At 41.2% G+C, this 20,613-nt stretch overlaps 1 protein-coding gene across 7 annotated transcripts in view; it reads left to right on the top strand.

The window, feature by feature from the left end:
• The window catches only part of BCAS3 (BCAS3 microtubule associated cell migration factor), a 969,760-nt gene that overhangs the window by 82,981 nt on the left and 866,166 nt on the right, over positions 1-20,613 (top strand). For all 7 annotated transcript variants that reach the window (XM_029612008.1, XM_029612006.1, XM_029612007.1 and 4 more), the window contains exon 7: positions 15,229-15,301. In XM_029612008.1, the coding sequence (XP_029467868.1) occupies positions 15,229-15,301 (73 nt within the window). The remainder of the gene's footprint in view (positions 1-15,228; positions 15,302-20,613) is intronic.

Genomic DNA, 20,613 nt, shown 5'->3' with positions numbered 1-20,613 from the left:
TCATATAAACAAAATCATTGACAGCCTCCCACAGCTTTTTAACATTTGGGCACTCCCACCACATGTGTAGGAAGGTCCCTATTTGTCCACACCCTTTTCAGCAAAGATTGTTTGTTTGTTTCCCCATACATTTTGCATAATTTATCTGGGATTAGGTACCAGTGGTATAGTACCTGTATCCATTTTCTTTTATGGCTGTTGCTACAGAGCTTCTACTACTAGCAATAAAGATTTGTTCCCATACCTCGTCCTCAATGCCCCCCCCCCCCCCCCCCCCCCCGTCTCGTTCCCATGCTCGCTGGAAAGCTGCCTTGTTTTGAAAAGTCCCCTTAATAATGGTGATAATTCTAGTTAGAGTTACCAAACCAATATCGGGTTGGGAGCATAAATTTTCAAAAAGGGATTTACCTTTCTGAAGTTCTGACCTAATGTGAGCTGAGGTAAAATAATGCAAGACTTGATTCTATGTAAAGAGGTCAGTGTCAGGCAAATGGTTTAGACGTAGTAATTCGAAGAAATTTAAGATTTTCTGCCCATCCCATAATTGTTCTGATTTATAAAGACCCTTATTCCCCCCCAGCCTTTGATTGTGCTGTGTTACCCGGTGGAAATAATTTATTGTACATAAATGAGGTCAGGTGATATACTTGTTTATTTCCTACTAGTTTAATTTTCCACTTTTCCCATACTTGAAATATTAACTGCGTAAAGGGAGACAGATCCTTAGAATCAATACACTCTCTCTGCCACGCCTGTATAAGTAGCGGGGGTGCACTGATATTCGGTAATGCTATCCATGCCCAGGGTTTGAGTGGTCCCCCGGTATGCCAGTGAAGGAATGCACTTAGTTGGGATGCTGCAAAGAATCAGGTTAAATTAGGTACTTGAAGACCACCACAGAGCTTCTCTTGAAATAGAGTAACGTGTGCTACCCTGGGTGGACTCCTCTTCCATATAAATCTGAATAGCTTGTGTTGCCATTGGGTCAGTGTGTTTTTAGGCACAGGTATCGGAAGAGTTTGAAAAAGATAGCTAAGGCGGGGAAGTATATTCGTCTTTACTATTGCTATACGCCCAAACCAAGAAAAAGCTCCCCCATCCCAGCGGTTCAGATTGCTCTGGAGGTTGCAGAGCAAAGGGGTATAATTCAGTCAGAATAGATCCTGGTACGCTGGTCCTATTTTCACACCGAGATATTTCACCCAACCTTTCGCTATTTGGAATGGAAGATTGCTTGTAATATCACCAAAGTGATCTGGCTCCAATGAAATATTAAGAAGCTCTGATTTGTCCTTGTTGACCTTAAAGCCTAAGACCCGCCCCCCCCCCCCGAATTCCCTCATTCCTACTAGTAAAGACTGTAATGATTGTTCAGGATCTGTGATTGTGAATAATAGGTCGTCTGCAAACATAGATATTTTATAATTGTTGGGCCCCATCTTCATTCCCCAAACTCCAGGGTTAGTACGTACCCTAGCCGCGAATGGTTCAAGAGACAGTGTGAAGAGAAGAGGAGCTAAGGGGCAGCCTTGTCTAGTACTCCTTTTTACAGGGAATGGTGCCATATATTCTCCATTAATCTTTAAACTGCCCCCTAGGGTTCTCATATAATTGCTGGATCCATCTAATAAAATTGGGACCTACATTAAATTTGGCAAGAATTTTAAATAGGTATGGCCAGTGCACCCTGTCAAAGGCCTTTTCAGCTTCTGGCTAGGAGAACCAGAGGAGTGTCGACTTGTTGTGCCTTCCATATTAACTCCGGGACTCTCCTCACCTTATCTGAGGCCAGCAGGCCTGGAACAAAACCGGACTGGTCTTCATGAGTCAGGGACGGGGCAACCTTTGCTAACCTGGTTGCTAATATTTTGGCCAAAAGTTTGAGGTCAGTGTTTATTAAAGATATGGGGTCCTGCCCGCTCTTGACCAAAATAGTTATGCCAGCCAGGTTAGATTAGGGGGATAACGAGCCCTCCCCTCTCAGTGCATTAATCATGGAGAGCATAGGGGGAATCACCTCGGCCTGGAATACCTTGTAGAATTTGGCTATTTGGTTAGCTCTAGCAGCTTGGTTACACCCTGGTTAAGGTGGCACCCGTCCTTTTGGAAAAGTCTCCCCCCTTCTCCAAAAGGTTCACCAGTTCCTTACAAAACTGAATCCCTCTTCCTTACACCATCGTCTCATCCATGCATTGAGACTCTGGAGCTCTGACTGCCTCTGTGGATTTGTGTGTGGAATAGGGAGCATTTTAGAGGCTGCTGCCCTGGAGGTTCTAGATTTCAGCTTTCTACCTAAGAGCCTAAATTTGACTTCCAGAACCTAAACTCCCTATGTTGTTGGTGCCCACATGTGTCATGACAGCTGGCTCTTCCCCCACCATTGTTTAAAATCTTATCTAGGTGACGTGAGGTTTGCCACCTTTGCACCAGGTAGGCATGTTACCAGGTGATCCTTGAGCCCACCAGCCATCCAGCTGTATGTTCCTAATAATCGATTCACCAACTATGATGGCCGACGTAACCCTGGGAGACACATCCTCAGTGCGAGAGGACTTGCTACATGATCACTTCCTGCTGCACCAGATTGATGCTCTCCACCCTAGGAGACCTTCCTCTTCTAAGGCAGCACCAGGGCTGCCAGACTGGAGTTGGGACTTGGCTACTATGTCCCTGAAGGTCTCATCTACATACCTCTTTGAATGCTTCAGCTCCTCAAGGACTTCCATTCTAGCCTCCAGAGATTGGTCTCGTTCTCTGAGACACAGGAGCTCTTTGCACGGGGTGGAAACATAGAACCTCTCAGCCAGCAAAGTCCTATGGAAGACGTGTGCTAGTTGTGCTTGAGTAACCTCTTAAAATTAGGAGCATACTTTTGTGTGGTTGGTGTATTTGAAAACATATGAGTACAAGTGTGTGAACGATTAAAAATTCCAGGGTATTTTTGCTCGCACTCCAGTATGTGCATATATGGACATATGTGTGCTCATTGTAAAATTACTGTCTTAGTGGACAGTGCTACAAAACTTAATGAAAGGGTTGAAAAAACTGCTTCAGGGAGAAAGACTAACCAGATTAGGGCTCTTTAGCTTGGAAAAGAGATGACTGAAAGAGTATATGATTGATATTTATAAAATCATGAGTGGGTGGAACGGATAAATAGGGAACAGTTATTTACCCTTTCAAACAAAACTAGAACTAGGGCAAACTCCATCAAACTAGTAACAGGCAAATCCTAAGAAGTATTTTTTTTTCATTCAGTGCAGAATCAAGCTATGGAGTCTGTTGCCAGAGGATGTAGTCAAGGCATTTATTGCTGGGAATGAGATACAAGAAATAGATCAACTATTTGGGATCTTCTGCATATTTGTGACCTGGACTGGACACTGCCAGAAACAGGATGCTGGGCTCAATGAAACTTAGTCTGATCCAGCATGGCGCTTATGTACTTACCTTTCCTTTTCTTGATGATTAGGAAACTATGTCAGGCCTCTTAGTGGGTTTTCTCCATTGATTAGGTCTTCAGCCACCATTTGATTTGCTAGATGTGATCTGAAAATGTGGGAGGAGCCTGTGGTCTTCCCCACTAACATAATGGAGGTGCCCCATTTGCCCAAGAGAATAGGGATGGTCCAGGGGCAAGTCACCCAATACAACAGAGGTGCCCACTGGAAGGAATACAAACCAGCCAAAATAAATGGTTGGCCAGCTAGTGGGGCTGATAAGGTATGTTGTCGAGTTGGGCTCATTGCCTACTAAGTGGATCAAGCAGGATGCGGAAAGAGTCAAATTTTACCATGAAAATTTCCTGAAGCTCTGGAATGGCGTCGACCTGACCTTGCTCCAGCCATGTGACTGGGGCAAGATCCGGGGACTGGACCCAGGCCACATGCCCGAGGTCCAGGGTGCAACTGGGCCCAAGTGTGAGAGTGCGCTCCGGCCCTTCAACTTTATTTTAAGGTACGGAAGGTGGGCCGGGGCGTGGGACTCTATTTCATTTTGTGACAGCTTTGGGAGGTGCTGGGGCTGTCACCACATAACATGTTCACTATTTTTTTTCTCTTTGGGAGAGGATGGGCTGCTTTGGGTGGCGGCCTTGGATTGAGATGGGAGTCGGCCCTGACCCCCTGCTCAACCTCCCCCCCCCCCCTTTTTTTTTTTCTGGCAGCCCTTTAAGGTGATGGCAGTTCCTGGAAGTTGGGGAGTAGCCTAGTGATTAGAGCAGCAGGCTACGAACCATGGTTCAAACCAGGGCTCCTTATGATCTTGAGCAAGACACTTAACCCTCCATTGCCTCGGGTACAAACTTACCCCTAGATTTATCAAAATGCTATAAATGCTAATTCTCTCTTATCGCTCCCGAATTTATACTCCCTGTTTTATTGTAACTTTCTTTCTTCTTGTTAAATGTTTTCCCCTGGTTCTGCTGTAAACCGGTACGATAAGACTTCGTCTTGAGCATCGGTATATTAAAAGAATTTAAATAAATAAATAAAATATAGCAGAAGTAGTGCCTGCAGTTTAAAAAAAAAAAAGGGGGGGGGCATGGTCAGGCTAATTTCCCTGCTCCCGCATTGCATAGGTAATTTCCGCAAGATGCGATACATTTATTGCACCTGTGCTCTTTTTCGCTTCATGTGCTAATCAGTGCACCACAGAGTGAGTTACTGGGGAAAAGGTTTTTATTGCATATGTTGTTTGGGCAGAAGAGAGAGAGAGAGAGAGCCTCTCTAGAGAACACCATGTCACTCTACTATTTATACCACTATTTATTCCTAGCTTCATTCTAGGTAGAGAGTACATTATACAAATCAACTCCTTTTGTACCTTTCATCAATTCAAACAGCAGAAATTCTTCAGTGATGTCAACTTTGTTGTTTGTACCTCCTACTGTGTAGGTAACCCCCCAAACCCCACTCCGAGTTAAGTGCCCCCCCTCTTATAGTGGTATAAATAGTAGAGTGACCTGGTGTTCTCTCTCTCTCTCCGCCTGATGCATTGTGCTATTTAATGTGTGCATTATGGCATTATCGTGTGCGTTAGGGTGCAGTCAGCATCTAAGAAATAATTCAACTTTAATTTTGATAAAACTTTGCCAGTGGGGCCAAGTAAATATTAATGTAAGATGCTTTCGACCCCAGCATCTTGTGTACCTCATGAGCCTGGGCCCGGCGCTGTGTCCTGCGACCTGCTGGGGCCTCCTGGCATGGGATGTCTGTTAAGTTTCAGTATATTAATTTTGGGCCTTTGTATAAAATTCACTTTCAGTTACTTCAGGTTTTTTTTTTGGGGGGGGGGGGTTCTCTGATCAATAATTTTCCTAACAGATCTATTCTACTCTAAAAACTTCAGAAAGAAAAAACTTTGCTGTATCCTTCAGACATGTCTTGCTAACGAGGACTCCTGCTAACCAAGTCTCTGTATGTGAGATAAGTGGTTAGTGTCTGGCTGAGGGCGGCTGAGGCGGAGGTGCTGGCTTGGTAGAAGAACCACAGCAGTGACTTACATTCAGATCACAGGGCATCAGATTAAAAAATGGAGGTGGTATTCAAATTTTAATAAAGATGAAGACCAGGTTTAGAACAGTCAGTATACACCAGAAGAAGAGGAAGATTGCACATTTTAAATTATATTGGTTTTTTTTCTCATGTGACTCCCCCCTGCAAGCCACTTGTGTGTGTATTGGTGACGATCTCATTGTGGCAAAGGATGAAATTAGGTTTCAGAAATACAGCTCCCTAATATTGTTTATCCTCGAAGCAAAGAATTCTGTCTCCGGTTCCCTAAACTGTGCATTTTTTTTTGTCCCAGGCTGATCAAACAGATTTTTTATTTTGCTGCTGGGAGGAAATTGTTTGTGTTTTGCAGAGCTAGTGACAGTGTAAGCAGGCCACCCACAAACTCTTCTGAGAATCAGCTGCCTGCCTCTCACAGCTTGGCTTTTCCATACGCAGTGCTGAGACATCTTTAAAGTTCACTTTGGCGACAACGGATCTTGTATTTTATTGCGACTCCCCAACTTTTGCTTATTTTAAATAAGCTTTTCAAACAAATTGACCTTTTCAGTTGTTGCACTTTTCTGACATATTGCTCATGTAATGTCCAACTAGCCCCACACCACTTCATTCTTTGCTTGATTACTTAAATATGGTTCAGGCCAGATCAGGGACCAGCTGTCCAGTGCACTTCACCATATCCTTTCTGAGCAACCCCCCAGAAGGATTTTTCTACAAAACTGCAGCAACTATTTATAAACAAGCAAATCCTTTAAAAAAACCAAAACAAAAAAAACCAACCCAAAACAAAACATGGAGCCTGTTCAAGCAAACAAGCAGTCCTTAGGAAGCTGGAAAATTCATATTTGTGTACAGGCAGATTTTTCTAGAACGGGACGGTAGTGGGATACTCTTAGAAAATCACCTTTGGCATGAAGAAATATTCTTTGGTGCACTTTTTATTTTCCTATGTGCTGCTTCAAACCTGCTGCTCCATCATCTGCTGAGAGGAGAAGGGTGTGCCTGAAAAATTGATCAGTCAGATAATGAAATGGATATACTGGGATATTGGTGAGAAGCAGAGAGGTACCAAGTTCTTCCATAAGTTAATGGATCCTTAGTTTTGTGATTCTTCCCTTGAACTGAGATTCAAACATAATGAAACACCGTTAGAAAAAACAAGAGTCAAACCCAGGACAGTCCACTGGCAATCTACTGGTATTTCATAAAATGAAGTAATGTGGCTGCCATGTTAATCCACTAAATGCACAAAAATAAAGGTCAAGTTGCAAGTGATAACTTTTATTGGACTAACATGATGCATTTGTGGACTAGCAGCAGGTCAGTGCAAAATGAGCTAAGGCTGATTTGTAGGGTTGTATGATAACTCTTTAGAACTTTAAAAGTAATCATGGCTATTGTAATCCAGCCTACAGTTTACTTGGATTGTCTCTGTATATTTGTTCAGACATTCTCATCCTCAACTCAGTTTGTATTGACCTGATGAAGGGAATATAACTCTTAAAAACTAGCTCTAAATAGCTAGCTCAACAAAAGAGAGATCACCTGAAACGTATTTCTCCATAAAATGCAAAGCTCTGGTTGCATTACCATGTGAAGGTCTGAGGCATATTAGCATTACAGCGTTCTCCTAGGACAAGCAGGTCGTAGTCCTCGTATATAGGTTGCATCATCGGATGGAGTGCGGCATGGAACATTCTCAGTAAAGCACCTATGCTAAATGTTAAACATTGTGATCTGGAGAGTCTTGTTTTGGGCTGGGTCCTATAATTTTGTTATATCTTTTGACCTCGGTCCCACATATTCTTTAGTAAAGAAAATGAAACCCTCATACCACTCCCTCGACCAAATCCCAACTAAACTACTCTTATCGGTGCCAGTCACCATTTCCAAGTACCTAGCGGATATCATAAACTGCTCACTATCTCAAGGAATCTTCCCGGACATCCTAAAAATCGCCACCCTCAAACCCCTTCTCAAGAAACCAAACCTAGACCCTAGGGAACCCAACAACTTCTGCCCCATCTCCAACCTGTTTTTTGTGGCTAAGGTTATGGAAAAACTAGTCAATACCCAATTATCAGACTACCTGGAAGACCACAACATTCTCCACCCAATGCAATATGGATTCCGCAAATCACTAAGCACCGAAACCCTCCTCATCTCCCTTACAGATCACCTCATCATGGGTCTGGACTCTGGACACTCCTTCCTTCTAGTACTTCTTGATATCTTGGCCACATTCGACACTGTGAATCACTCCATTCTCCTTAAACGACTTTCAGACATCGGGATAACAGGTACAGCCTTCAAATGGTTCGACTCCTTTCTCAGTAACAGAGGCTACAAAGTGTAAAGATCAATAACAAGGAATCTCTTCTCATCAACTCCTCAAGAGGAGTACGGCAGGGCTCCTCTCTGTCCCCCACGCTCTTCAACATATACCTTCTTCCCCTCTGCCAGTTGCTCACGAATCTAAAACTTAAACACTATCTCTACGCCGACGACGTACAAATCCTGATCCCAATAACCAAATCCCTCTCAAAAACACTTAAGTTCTGGGACAGCTGTCTCCAAGATATCAAACACCTCCTCACTAATCTAAACCTGGTTCTGAAAACATCTAAGACAGAAATGCCCCTTATATCTTCCAACCACAACAATAACCTTCAATCGACCCACACCAACACCCTGGTCAGCCAAGCAAGAGACCTCGTAGTTATAATTGATAACCAGTTAAATCTAAAGAAGTTCATCAACAACACAACCAAAGACTGCTTCTTCAAACTTCAGGTGCTAAAAAGACTCAAACCGCTTCTGTACTTTCAGGACTTCAGATCTGTACTCCAGGCCATTATATTTTCCAAATTAGACTACTGCAATTCCATTCTACTAGGCCTTCCCGCCTCCTCCACCAAACCGCTTCAGATGCTTCAAAACTCGGCCACTAGAATCTTAACAAATTCCAACAGAAGAGACCACGTCACACCCATCCTAAAAAATCTGCACTGGCTTCCGGTAAGTTTTAGAATCTTACACAAGTGTCTCACCATCATTCACAAATCCATTTACAACCGGACCCCTATCGATATCCACTACTCACTCACTCTGCACACCTCTTCTAGACCCATCAGAGAAGCTTACAAGGGCTTGCTACACCCTCCCCCAGCCAAATCCACACTCCACTCATCCACCAAAGAACGAGCCTTCTCGACAGCGGTGCCAGCCATCTGGAATGCTCTGCCCCTGACCTTAGACAAGAACCCTGTCTACTGACGTTCATGCTTTTTACAATTGAAAACTCGGGAGTTAGCCCTAGGAGCTTCATTTGACCTAAAGTTCCTCTGTAAGTGTGTTATTAGTTTTCAGGGCAATAGGTTTATCTTCTTGGATCCTATACATTTGGAAAGGTTTTTTAGTTGATAAGACTTAATTCAAGGTGAAGGTGGGTGTGGGTGGTCCCTGGTAGGATTATTATTTTTCCTTTCTCTTAGGCCTTAATTTGTCCACCTAGATAATGTGGGCTTGTGCATCTATGCTTCTTTAATATTATCTAATGGTATATTATCATGATGAAGAACCTTTCTTGTTTTGTATCATGTTATATAATGTTATAAAGCTTAATGAAGTGTTATACAGTGGTATAAAAGAAAGTGACATTTATTTTTATGTAGAGTCTCTCTCTCTAAAGTGTGCGTTAGGGCGTTATCGTGAGCATTAAGGCCCTAACGGGAAATGATAAATGACCCTGTTAGAGTGTAAGCCCTCTGGGGATAGGGAAATATTTACAGTACCTGAATGTAATCTGCTTGATGTGCCAAAAAGTGGAATATAAATAAATAAAGGAATATTTCTGTTTGTTTTTCAACTAGTGTGGATATGCAAGAAATCCTCAATAAGACATTGTGGATTTGAGTGATTCAGAGTTACTTCTCTTTCCAAATTGAAACCCATTATCCAGCTTACAACACCTGTTTTGACTGACGCCTAAGCATCTCCAAGGAGGAATGCATTGGTGTGCTGATGACCATGAGGTCTGGAGAGGTGACATCAGTAGGAAGAGTACCAGGGACAACTTCTCAAAATAGTGCAATGTCCTGTCAATATTCCTTGGCACTTTCCTCTTCAGACAAAAAAAAAGTGATGCTTTAAATTGTCTCTGCTTTTATAGTACTATTATATTACTAAATTCCTCATTACTTTGCTGAAAATATGGCATTGGGCCCCGGTACTGGACTCAATCCCATATTTATAACATTGTTCTTATGGGAAATTCTGTTTTAACTTGCGTTTCGTTTTAGACACAATTTTCAGGAACCAACTGTGTCTTAAGTCTGAGGGCTTCTTGTAAGCTAATTTCAAGAAGCCTTTCTCTGTTCCATTCCTTGTGTTACATCAAAAGAACATTAAAATTGATTGCTAGTATTGCAGCTGGTTCAACATTTTAGCGGCATGTTTTGTTCTGTTTGTAGGACTTGTAATTTTAAACTGTTTTTGGTTCTTGAAAGCATATAAAGGCAGTATTGACCAATATTTGGAATTAGATAAAAGCAGATTAGTAATAAGAAGCAGCCGATATCTAACACATGAGCTTAATGATTCTGAGTGGAATAAAATGAATTGTAATGGAGATGCTGATTAGCATCAGTCATTCTCAAATACTTTTCTTTACTCTTGTGCTGTCAAAGAAGGATTGTTTAATGTGGGAGTCTAGTTAGAGATTTGGCATGTTCTTAAAACAGATGTTTGTTCTTGATAAGGAATTCCCAGGTGTGAAAGAAGAAGTTCACATTTCTTTACTAAGTAAATCTCCCAAAGCCCTTACAAAATGCTGCCAGACTAACTGCCTGAGAAATCTGGCTTATGTTACTGGGGGCAGTGACATGGTTTGAAGCCTTAAAGATCATTGCCCAGAAGTTTGAAATTTCTGCTAATGCTACCATTTTCCATGTGATGTTCATGATGGCAAACTGTAAACAGAGTTCAGAATCCCCATTGGTTTAGCTGGTAATACATTAAGAAAAAATTAAAACTGCCCTTTTTCTTTTCTTCCTAGTCACTTTTGTTAAGAGGTGTGAATGCCAGGTCCTGTCTGCTCAGATTTTTTTTTTTTTTTTAAATTAGAATTGCACTGTTACCCTATTGGAGGAAATATAATGTTGATATGGAGCTGTGCCCTCTCTCTCCTGCCAATGACATCATCGGACAATTGGCTGGTAAAGGCCTACTGATATGATGTGTGAGCTGGTGAAACAACATTCATTTCTTAATGGGGAGAGGGGTTAAAGATCGTGATTCCATGGACGTTGATTGGACAGACTGGGTGAACCAATTGGTCCTTATCTTCCATTGTCTTCTATGTTAGATCAAAGTGAGACTTCTGTAGGGGTAATTGTATAAAGTTAAGGTGCTAGTCTGATAATATCAGTGGGTGTAAGGAGATATAAAGACCAGAAATCAACATGGGGAAGAGGTAGAACATAATGGATATATCTTCATTCAAACTATGTAACTGTATCTTCGAAAACTGAGTAGATCATGCCTGGAAATTGTACTGCAGGGACAGGAATGGAACATGATCGTCTCTTTTTCTCCTCATAGTGACTTCTGGCAATTCTGAAGGCACTTTAAGGGAAAAAAGATAGTCAAAAAAGAAAGCGAAGCACTTTGCTTCAGAAAGGAAACACGTTTCCAGTCCACATGGCTGCCCAAACACTTGTGCAGTGTGGAGGATGAGTGGTGGCTTGAGAGAGAACTGGAGCAGTTGATTCCATTTCAGCACAGAGCTCGGAATATACTGACATTTCAGGGGATGCCACATCTGTGTTTTATTGAAGTTTAAATGTAACTTTAAAAAACTGAAATGTATGACATAAGAATGTCAAATTTAGTTTAGCCTATGCTTCAGAAAAGAGGAAGACTGCTAATGCAGGATATTTTAATAATTATACTTTCATTATAAAAAGTAATTTCATAACCGATTCATGGCCAGTATAATGCTTTATCTAAACTGTTACTGTAAGAGCATATATTGTAGCCATCTCTGCTATGCTGGGCCATCTAGATAAATTAATCTTGTTTTAAAAAAAAATAAGAGAAATAAGTGTACGGCGTGTAAATATAGCAAACGTTTTCAAGTGTCCGTTCATTACTTCTGCATACAAATGTATACTTTACAGTTTATTCTTAATATAGGTAAAATAGATATTAGATCTTTCTTGCTGTAATATCTTTTTTAAGATCAGCACAAAAATACCTACAAAGAGGTCCATATTCAAAAGCATTAAGCAGGCGAAATCAAAAGTTCTGTATCACTTTGGGTAGATATGCATATCAATTCTCAGACTAAAACCAACATCCTCAACCCGTCCCTCCATATCTTTAATTCAGGTTTTCAATTCACTTCTTCCCATCGTGCTCTGTATTTGACCTAAACATGTTTAAATTCTGTTAAGGTGCTGGTCTTTACCACTACCGCTGGTAAATCATTTCTGCCATTTCGTCATTTTCCTCTTTTTCCTCTTTGGTTCTTATAGTTCTATATGTAATGGGACACTCAGACCCCTCTCATTTCTTTCTTTCTTTATTTTTATTTAAAAACTCTTCTAAACCGTCGTTAAGTTAATTCACCATCACAACGGTTTACAGAAAGGCACAATAAGAAAAAACTATAATTGGTATAGATTACAAATTATACATGTGCCAACATAGAATGGTAACATATTTTAATACGAAAAGACTGTGTGTTAATTAAGGCTTATATGTTGGTTTGTCTTACCACAAAGCTTTGTAATAATCCAAACAGCTACCAAAACTGAGGCTGTCGTGGGAGCCTCCAGCTCCCCTGTTCTCACTGATGTTGGGGTTGTCGCCATGGTCATTGTGTGCAGATCACCCCTCCCCCCCCCCCCCCCCGGTTCTTCTTGGAAGCCTGATGGAGCTATTGCCACGCTTCATGCATTGGTTTGTATTCTCCTCTCCCTCGTTACCCTCCACCTGCACTTACCTGTGCACTCTTTCTCTGTCCCAAGCACAGCCACAGTTTTGGTTGCTGGTAGGCTATTCTAGGCATCTACCAGCCTCTGAAAGTATGTTCTCATTTTACCTGTGAGCCTTCCTTCTTCCTCCTTCATATCAAGGTTCCTTTTCTATGGAAAATCTCATCATCCTGTACTTTACTAAAGCCTGTGAAATTGGGTTTTTTTTTTTTTTTATCATAACCCGCTTTTCCCAGTAAGTACAAAAACCCATGTTAGCCATCGCCCTTCCTTTGGCCAGACTCTAGATATTTCTTCTGTAATGTGTCTAGAGTATGAGGTGCCCATGGACACTTCTGAGTGCAGATTTCACCTTTCAAATCCAATTACTGAAGCAAGCCCCCTGGAGCACCTGAGTTTTCACAGTAAAGTATTTTGATCAAATGTTTTCCTTCTAACTCCTGTAATCAGAGTGGAAGTCAATAGTATTTCAGTTGCACAGTGTGATGCCCTTTTGAAATGCAATGGATTTCTCTTGCATTGTCCCTTTAGGGGCTGATGCAATACAGTGCGCTCACCTGAGCGCACTGTATAACCCACAGTTGGACATAGGTTGTATAGGCGCTAACTAATCCCCTTAACGCGGAGTGAATCTAATAGCACTCATCACATGCAAATGCATGATGCAAAAAAAAAAAAAAAATGTGCGTCTTGGACGCACATTTAGTGATCAGAAATTAACACCTGCCTAGAGCAGGCATTGAAATCTGAGCACTCTTAAAACTAGTACAGAAAAGAGAAAAAACTGCTTTTCTGTACTGCCTCCTACTTAATATCGTTGTGATATTAAGTAGGAGGAAAAATAAAACTAAAAACTAAAAAAAAAAGCTAGCAGTCAGGTGCAGGAAACGGACGCTCAACTGACAAGTGTCTGTTTCTTGAACCTCCTGCCTGTGCAGCTGTACGGTATTTAGGAAAACCGCCGATAAACTTGGCATCGGTTTTCCTAACTGGCAGATGGCCGATGCCGATCGGGTTCTCGTTAGCAAGGAGACACTAGGGGCACGCAAGTGCCCGTAGCACTTCCTTGCTAACGCAACCCCCTAATTTAAATATTGCATGGCACCCCCGGGGGGCACCTGGGGGCACAATAAAAATCGGGCGCTGACTGTTTAGTGCCCGCTTTCTGTGCATATTTATTGCCTCGGCCCCTAAGTGGAGTGCTATGGAAATGTGTAGTAGTAGAGCTCTGTATCTGAAGAATGACGGTGGCAGGAGTTTGCTGTGTGCAGATCTGTGATTTTACTGATTCAGGCCCTTTTTTTTGTAAACACATATCTCCCTTGTAAAAGGATTTTGTTGGTCATAAAATGCCAGATCTACCAATCTGAATGACTGATACTGGTCTTCGAGGTGTCTTTATTTTTTCGAGGCAGAGCCTGCCAGCAGAAAAGGATTGACATGATCCACAGTTCTTGAAGTCTGTTCAATCTATCCCACCCAAGTTATAAATTAATTTAACACTTCTCATGTCTGATGGGCCTGGTGTTACCTCATTTAGCTATAAGTGATGGAGGAGGTGGCATTGCCCTGGCAGGGTAGCTTTCATTACTTTAATTGTATGGTTTATCAGGATTTTTAGCTTTTGATCATGCTGTAGTGTTCTATGACAGAATTAAAAGGATTAAGAATAAAAGGAGTTTTAAGTAAAGGATATTTGATGGATTTTGCTACTCATTTAACCCATTCTCCTGCATGCCCTCAAACACAGGGCAGGCAGTAGGGATGTCTGTCCTTCACACAGGAAAACACACAATTTTGGTTGTAAAAATATTAGACAATTGATGGAATTATTTTTTCGCCCCAAAACTTCAGAGTTTGCACATGTTCTCTGCAATCTCAGGAGCCTGACAGTTGTTAATCTGATATTATCCACTACCAAGTTTTCTTACTAATGTTCTCTTTTCATTATGTGTTAGTATTTAAACTGGTGAACTACATATTCATTTGCTGAAATAGAAGGCTCCTCAGAATTATGGATATACATGTTACAAGTCTTACTTTTTACTTATTTTCTTATTTCCACTTTCTCACCCTCGTCGCATAAGTTTCGTCTCTCTTTAATTATTTTCTGTGCCCTTATGGCAGCGGGGAAGAGAACCCTCCTTTGGAGATTACCCTTGAGTGCTACAGTAGGCTGACACCAGTGCCAGCCAATTTTTCCATTCAACTGAATGTGATGGCTGAGTTGATATCAAAGCTCCTTGCTATGAGTGAGAGACTGGAAAAATGAGAAAATACCCTACACCTACTCAGTTGCCTAGAAGATACCTTGAGCCTTACTCCGTCATCGCCAGAAAGATCTCTTGGAAATATCCCTGTGCTTTCTGATCCCTCTGCTTCATTATACCTTCATTTATTGTACCTTACTTTGCTCTCGACCTGAAACATTTTCTTAGGTGTCTGTTCCAGCAGTGCTTCAAACGCTGTTGTAAGTCTGAACTTGCTGTAATTCATGTTGGAAATGTGCGTAATAAATGAATGGGAATGACGATAATGAATTTTGTTGGCCTCAAGCTGTTCCCGATGATAGTGCAGGAGAGCAGGCACTTGTTGTGATCGTGCCAGTAGTTAGCTCATAATTTGATTGTGGATGTACCACTGTTGGTTTTTTTGTTCGTTTACGCAGTGAGACCTGAATGTGTGTAATCATTATGTAACTTTCTTGTAATGAACAGGTCCCCAGAAGCGTGATAACTTTGCTGACAAGAGACCCCTTCTTGGTATGTGTAAAAGCATTGGATCTTCTGGGTAAGAAAGCAGATATATATATATATATATATTTTAGTTTTACCTTTTGCTTGGCAGACCAGTACATAATAAATGAGAACCTACAGTGGGAGAGAGCACAGGAATAAAAACCTTTATGTATTTTTTTTAAATAAAAAAAACCATGTCCTTCTGAAGCACAAAGGAGCCCCATAATTAGCATCCAGATACTGGTGGTCTGGAAAGGGCCTCCTTCAAACCTGTGACCAAGACCCCACATAATTAATTAGTTTATTAAGACATATTTTTACATGCCTTACTCATAATAGCTCAAGGCAAGTTACAAAGAGTAAATGATATACTGTAATAAACATACAGTTTTAATTTAATAATCGGGTGCCATTTCTGATCCAAAGCAATAATGTATAATAAAGCAGTGGGTATGTTTCTTCAGTTCATTATTTTATTAGGCATTAAAAGCAAAAGTTAGTGCACATTGCAGAAAATATATAACATACCATTTGTTCTTGTATGGAACTCGAGAAGTGTCTGTGACGTTCCAGAGGTAGGGAAAATGGGGGTCTGGGTGGGGCTTTGTGATCTTGTGCTTCTCTGTGTATTCTGGTCCTTACTCGTTTCCTTATGTAGGAGGAACTGAAAGAACTGTGTTGGCACTAGCAGAACAGTTTTCACATTGCTATCCTGAACCAAAACATGCAGACCCCCTTAGTTACCGCTGCTTTGGCACTTGGGGTCCAATTCAAGTGCATGCTTGGTGATAGGACCTTCACAATTGCAGTTTTTTCCCAAAAGGAGAGTACCTTCCAGACCAGCTCTGCTGCTGCTTATCATTTCTAGGCTGTACAGATGCACATAAAAGACAATACAAATAAGAGACTTCAGGAAATGTGTTTGTTAGAGAAAATATGGTTAAAATCAACAAGGCAATGAGCAGGGAGAATCAGGACTCCGGATTTATATGCAGCCTCAGAAGGGTGGCTGGCAAACGTCTGAGGTGACTCTGAGGCCAGTGTACTAAACTTGCAAGCATAAGTATTCATATTAAAAGCTTGCAAACACACTTGCAAAACACTGTTGCACATTTACATGCATAGTAATGAGATGCTGATTACCTGTTTAGCAGCATGGTAACATACACATGATAGGTGCTTCGCAGATGGATTATTGCAGGAAAATGAAGTGTGTCTCAGGAGGGGTATTTAAGGTTTATGTGATAAAAGTCCATAGGTGAAGTACATGTGTGCTTGCCTCATTTGCATGTTATTTACATTACCTATTAGCTCATCTGATAAATGTGCATTTTTGTGCATCCTTGGTCAGTGTTCATTTCACTTTAGTACACTGGCTTCTCTGACTGATGCTGTCACTTTACAAGTTGTGGCTTGGATCAGGAGAAATTTTGGGCCAAACAGAGAACTACCCTCAGAACATATAGCTCTTTGATGAGCTTAGCAACTGCTGATGGACACAGCAACAATTCTTTTGGCACACTGCAAACCTCCATTAATGGAGAAAATACCTTTTTTTTGGGGGGGTGGGAAAGATCTTTCATTTTCCTAAGGATCTTCAGCTGTTGATTTTAGGGCCACACACTGTAATGGCAGCAGAGGCACCAAGCCAGTTTTTGAGCTGGTTAACTTGAAGACATTTGAATGCCCTTAGAGATAATTCTAGAGCATGATATAATGAAATGGTCATATGTGTGACCTTTTGATGGTTGCTTGAGTAGCAGAAAGCTCTTATTTCAGAATCCACGCTGATTTCATAGGGAAATGCTCTCTTGTAATTGCACATGTTAAGCAGAAAAGCTGGCATATTTCATAAATTCAAGAAGTTGGGGGATTTTTAAAATCCTTTTTATAAAAACCGTGGGTGAAAACAACAATTTAGAGTACTAAACTGCTTTCGGTGGTCTTAGGTCTTGGAAAATTGGCATGTCCGAGTATTATAGGAACCATTAAATTATTTTATGATTTTATATAATGGTAGTGGTTTTGATATGCTGTTTCAAACAGAGATCTGAAGTTTATGATTATAAGTGGTATGCACAGTGGATGGTGGTATACCCTGAAGGCCAAGGACATTATTCACTGCATATGAATTATATCAACCATAATGCACACAGAAATACTAGAATAGGAAGTTGCTTCTTTGAAGACTATTGGCTGGATCCAAAATTCAGACATTAAAAAAAAAAAAAAATCCAACTGAATCAAAACTGGGTAAAGACAATATAAAACCTGTTATTTGCAGTTCTCTCTAGAACAAAGATGAAAAATCTGAAATATTTACTAGCCAATTGCAAGTGGTCTGGAAGGCGCACACCCATTCATTGGAGAGTTGAAACAACGACTGGCAAATGTTCTATTCTATTAGGGGTAGATTGTAAGAGGTACGCACGGGCGTACATGTGCGTGCGCTACCCGCACGCGCACATGTACGCCAGATTTTATAGCAGGTGCGCGCATGTTATAAAATATGGGGTTGGCGCTCAAGGGGGGTGCACAATTGTGCACCTTGCGCATGCCGAGCCCGCACTGAGCGGCGCTGCCTTCCCCCGTTCCCTTTCCCCACTACCTTTTTTTTTCTTTTTTCTTTTGTTTTTAAACTTACTTCAGCCATGCCGGCCGAGTGGCAAATGGCTGCTGTGCTGGGAGCCTCTGACCCCGCCCCGCCCCCCCCCGGACCGCCCCGCTCCTTTTTGCAAGCCCGGGACTTACATGCGTCCCGGGGCTTTACACGTGTCGCCGGGCCTTTTGAAAATCTGGCCCTTAATTTTTATGCTGAACAGTATTAATCATTTGGTTAAAATGCAGCATTTTAAAGAAAGTCAGATGCCTTTGAACTAAACAGAATTGTCTTCTCAATCCTGTTCGTAGGGAAAGACTTACTAGAAGAGAGAGCAGATAGTCGTGGACAGAAGTAAATCTGTGGGACAGAATGCATATTCCCTGAGCTGGCCCCAGTGGTTTTGCAGTATGAGAAAAATACTATAGGGTTGAATATCTCTAGATATTTGGCCATTTGAGTGACTTAAGAATTTTCCTGAAGTAAATAGTAGTGGAAATGTTTAAATGCATTCCTCTATTTTGTTATTACTGTGATATGTGAGCAGTCTAATAATTGAATATTTAGATGACAGGTAGGGTTTGTGATTTGCAATTCTTTTGGACCCATCTCCACTGCTAATGCCACAGCCGTAACTAGGGTGGGTGAGAAGGGCAGCTGCCTAGGGTGCCAAGCTACTTGGAGACAGAGAAATGATTGGATGAAAGCCAAGAAGAGTACTGCTCTCTTCCTACCATCTGCGTTAGGGGAGAGGGAACGAGGACCAGGAATTTAGAGTGGATGGGGTGGAGGAAGAGAGGAGTTGGGTTTAGGGAGATGGGAGGGGGCTTGCCCTCCCCTAGTTATGAATCCTGGGTAATTTTGCAGATTAGTTTTGTTCTTGTTCAGTAAACAGATTGTAGGTTTAAATTTAAAGGTAAACTCTGGTGCTTCTTTCTCTTAATGTATTTCTCACCACTTACCTCTTATCCTTCGGCATATGAAATTGTAAGATAATTTATGTTTGACGATGATAAAACTGTTTTACTAAGCCTCCTGCCCCAGGTGCAGGAACCGAAGACGTTTTATAATCCCAGCTATTAATAATAGAGAAGATATGCTTTGCATTTTCTTATTGTAGCAAAAATAAATGATTTCTCTATACTGTGTGACCAGGGTGGTCAACTCCAATTCAATCATTTGGGTTTTCAGGATATCACTAATGAATATACATGAGAGAGAGTTGCATGTATACTGCCTCAACCATATGTAAATCTGTTTCATGCTTTACCTGATGAAGGGCGGATATCTCTCAAAAGCTTGTTACAGATGTATTAAATTAGTGAAATAAAAAGGTACGTATAACTTGTTTGTGCTCCTTAATTCCATCTATTTTGCTGTAGAGTTTGCTGACTTTTCAAGAGACAACAAGTTCAAATGAAGTGTTTATTTATTTAATGGCTTTTATATACCGACGAACGTTGGGAACATCTCATCGGTTTACAGATAACAAAAATTTAGCAACAGGCTTTACAATTATTGCATGATTATATGAGGAACAGTTAAACCATTAGTTTTTACATATAACAAATTAGTCTTTACAAGTAACAAATATCTAAGGAGGTTACGTAATTAAGGTTAGCTAAACTTGGAGGAGCAGAGAATTCTGAAAATTGGTAGGGAAATCTACATTTAGAGGAGGTAAATATACACGTGTGTGAGATTATAATGTCCTTATGTACACTTATAATGTCCTTAAATACACTTAGAGGAGGGATACGTATACTTTGAAGGGAAACCGTGAATAAACTTAGTAGAGAAATGAAGTTTTAGGAGCTTATGAGGCAGATATGCAGCGGATTGCAAGTGGGAAATGGGATAGTGTTAAATATAAGTGGAGTAAATGGAGAGAGTGAGGGGGTGGGGAGGAGGAGGAGAGAGGGAAGGGATTGGAGACGGGGTGCGGGAGGTTGGGTGTAGGTCAGGTGTATGAGTGCTTGAAGAACCAGGTCTTGAGGTTTTGCCTTAATATTTTTGGGCAGGTTTCTTGGCGGAGAGGTGGGTAGTTTATTCCAGAGAAAAGGACCTGCTTGGGAGAGGGCCCTTTCGTTTGTGGTGCGGAGCTTAGTGAGCTTGGTGAGTGTTGCCAGTAGACGGCAATTCCTCCTGAAATTCGATTGAGGCTCCCATCATTTATTTATGAACATTTGATATTCCACTTTTTGCCAGGTTTGGTCTCAAAGTGAATTACAGAAATTAAGAATTGGATAGGTATAACATGATTAAATGTAGTTAACACTGAGTGCCATTTGTATGGCATAAGGACTCTAATGTTCCTAATGCATGAGCCGGCTGAGGAAAGGCCTGGTTCAATAGCTATGCCTTGGTTTTTTTCCAGAAAGTGAGGTATTTTGGTCAAATCTCTGGAAACTTTTTATGGAACTAAACTAAATGTATTGAAGAAAAAATGTGGCTAGAGCCATCACCAGTTCCACTGTTTGATTTTGCCAGCATCAAAAACTTCCGTGCAGAGAGTCAGGACCATTGACTACCCTTCTGGATTTCCAATATCATGGCACCAAAGAAAAAGCAGTTGCCTTCTATATTTATTTATTTACAGCAGTTTCTTACCTGCTCAATTACCAGACATCTGTTCTGGGCAGCTTACAATTTCACATACACAAATTGGAAACAATATAACAATTAAAAAAAACAAACCAAAACAAAAACCCAAAAACCTTGCACTCCCTCAAAGGCCTCCCAGAACAGATGAGTCTTCACCTGTT

The sequence above is a fragment of the Rhinatrema bivittatum genome, chromosome 8 (genome assembly GCF_901001135.1).
Source record: "Rhinatrema bivittatum chromosome 8, aRhiBiv1.1, whole genome shotgun sequence".
NCBI classification, from domain to species: domain Eukaryota; kingdom Metazoa; phylum Chordata; class Amphibia; order Gymnophiona; family Rhinatrematidae; genus Rhinatrema; species Rhinatrema bivittatum.
Note: the sequence above shows the minus strand (reverse complement) of the source record. Positions and strands in the feature narration are given on the sequence as shown.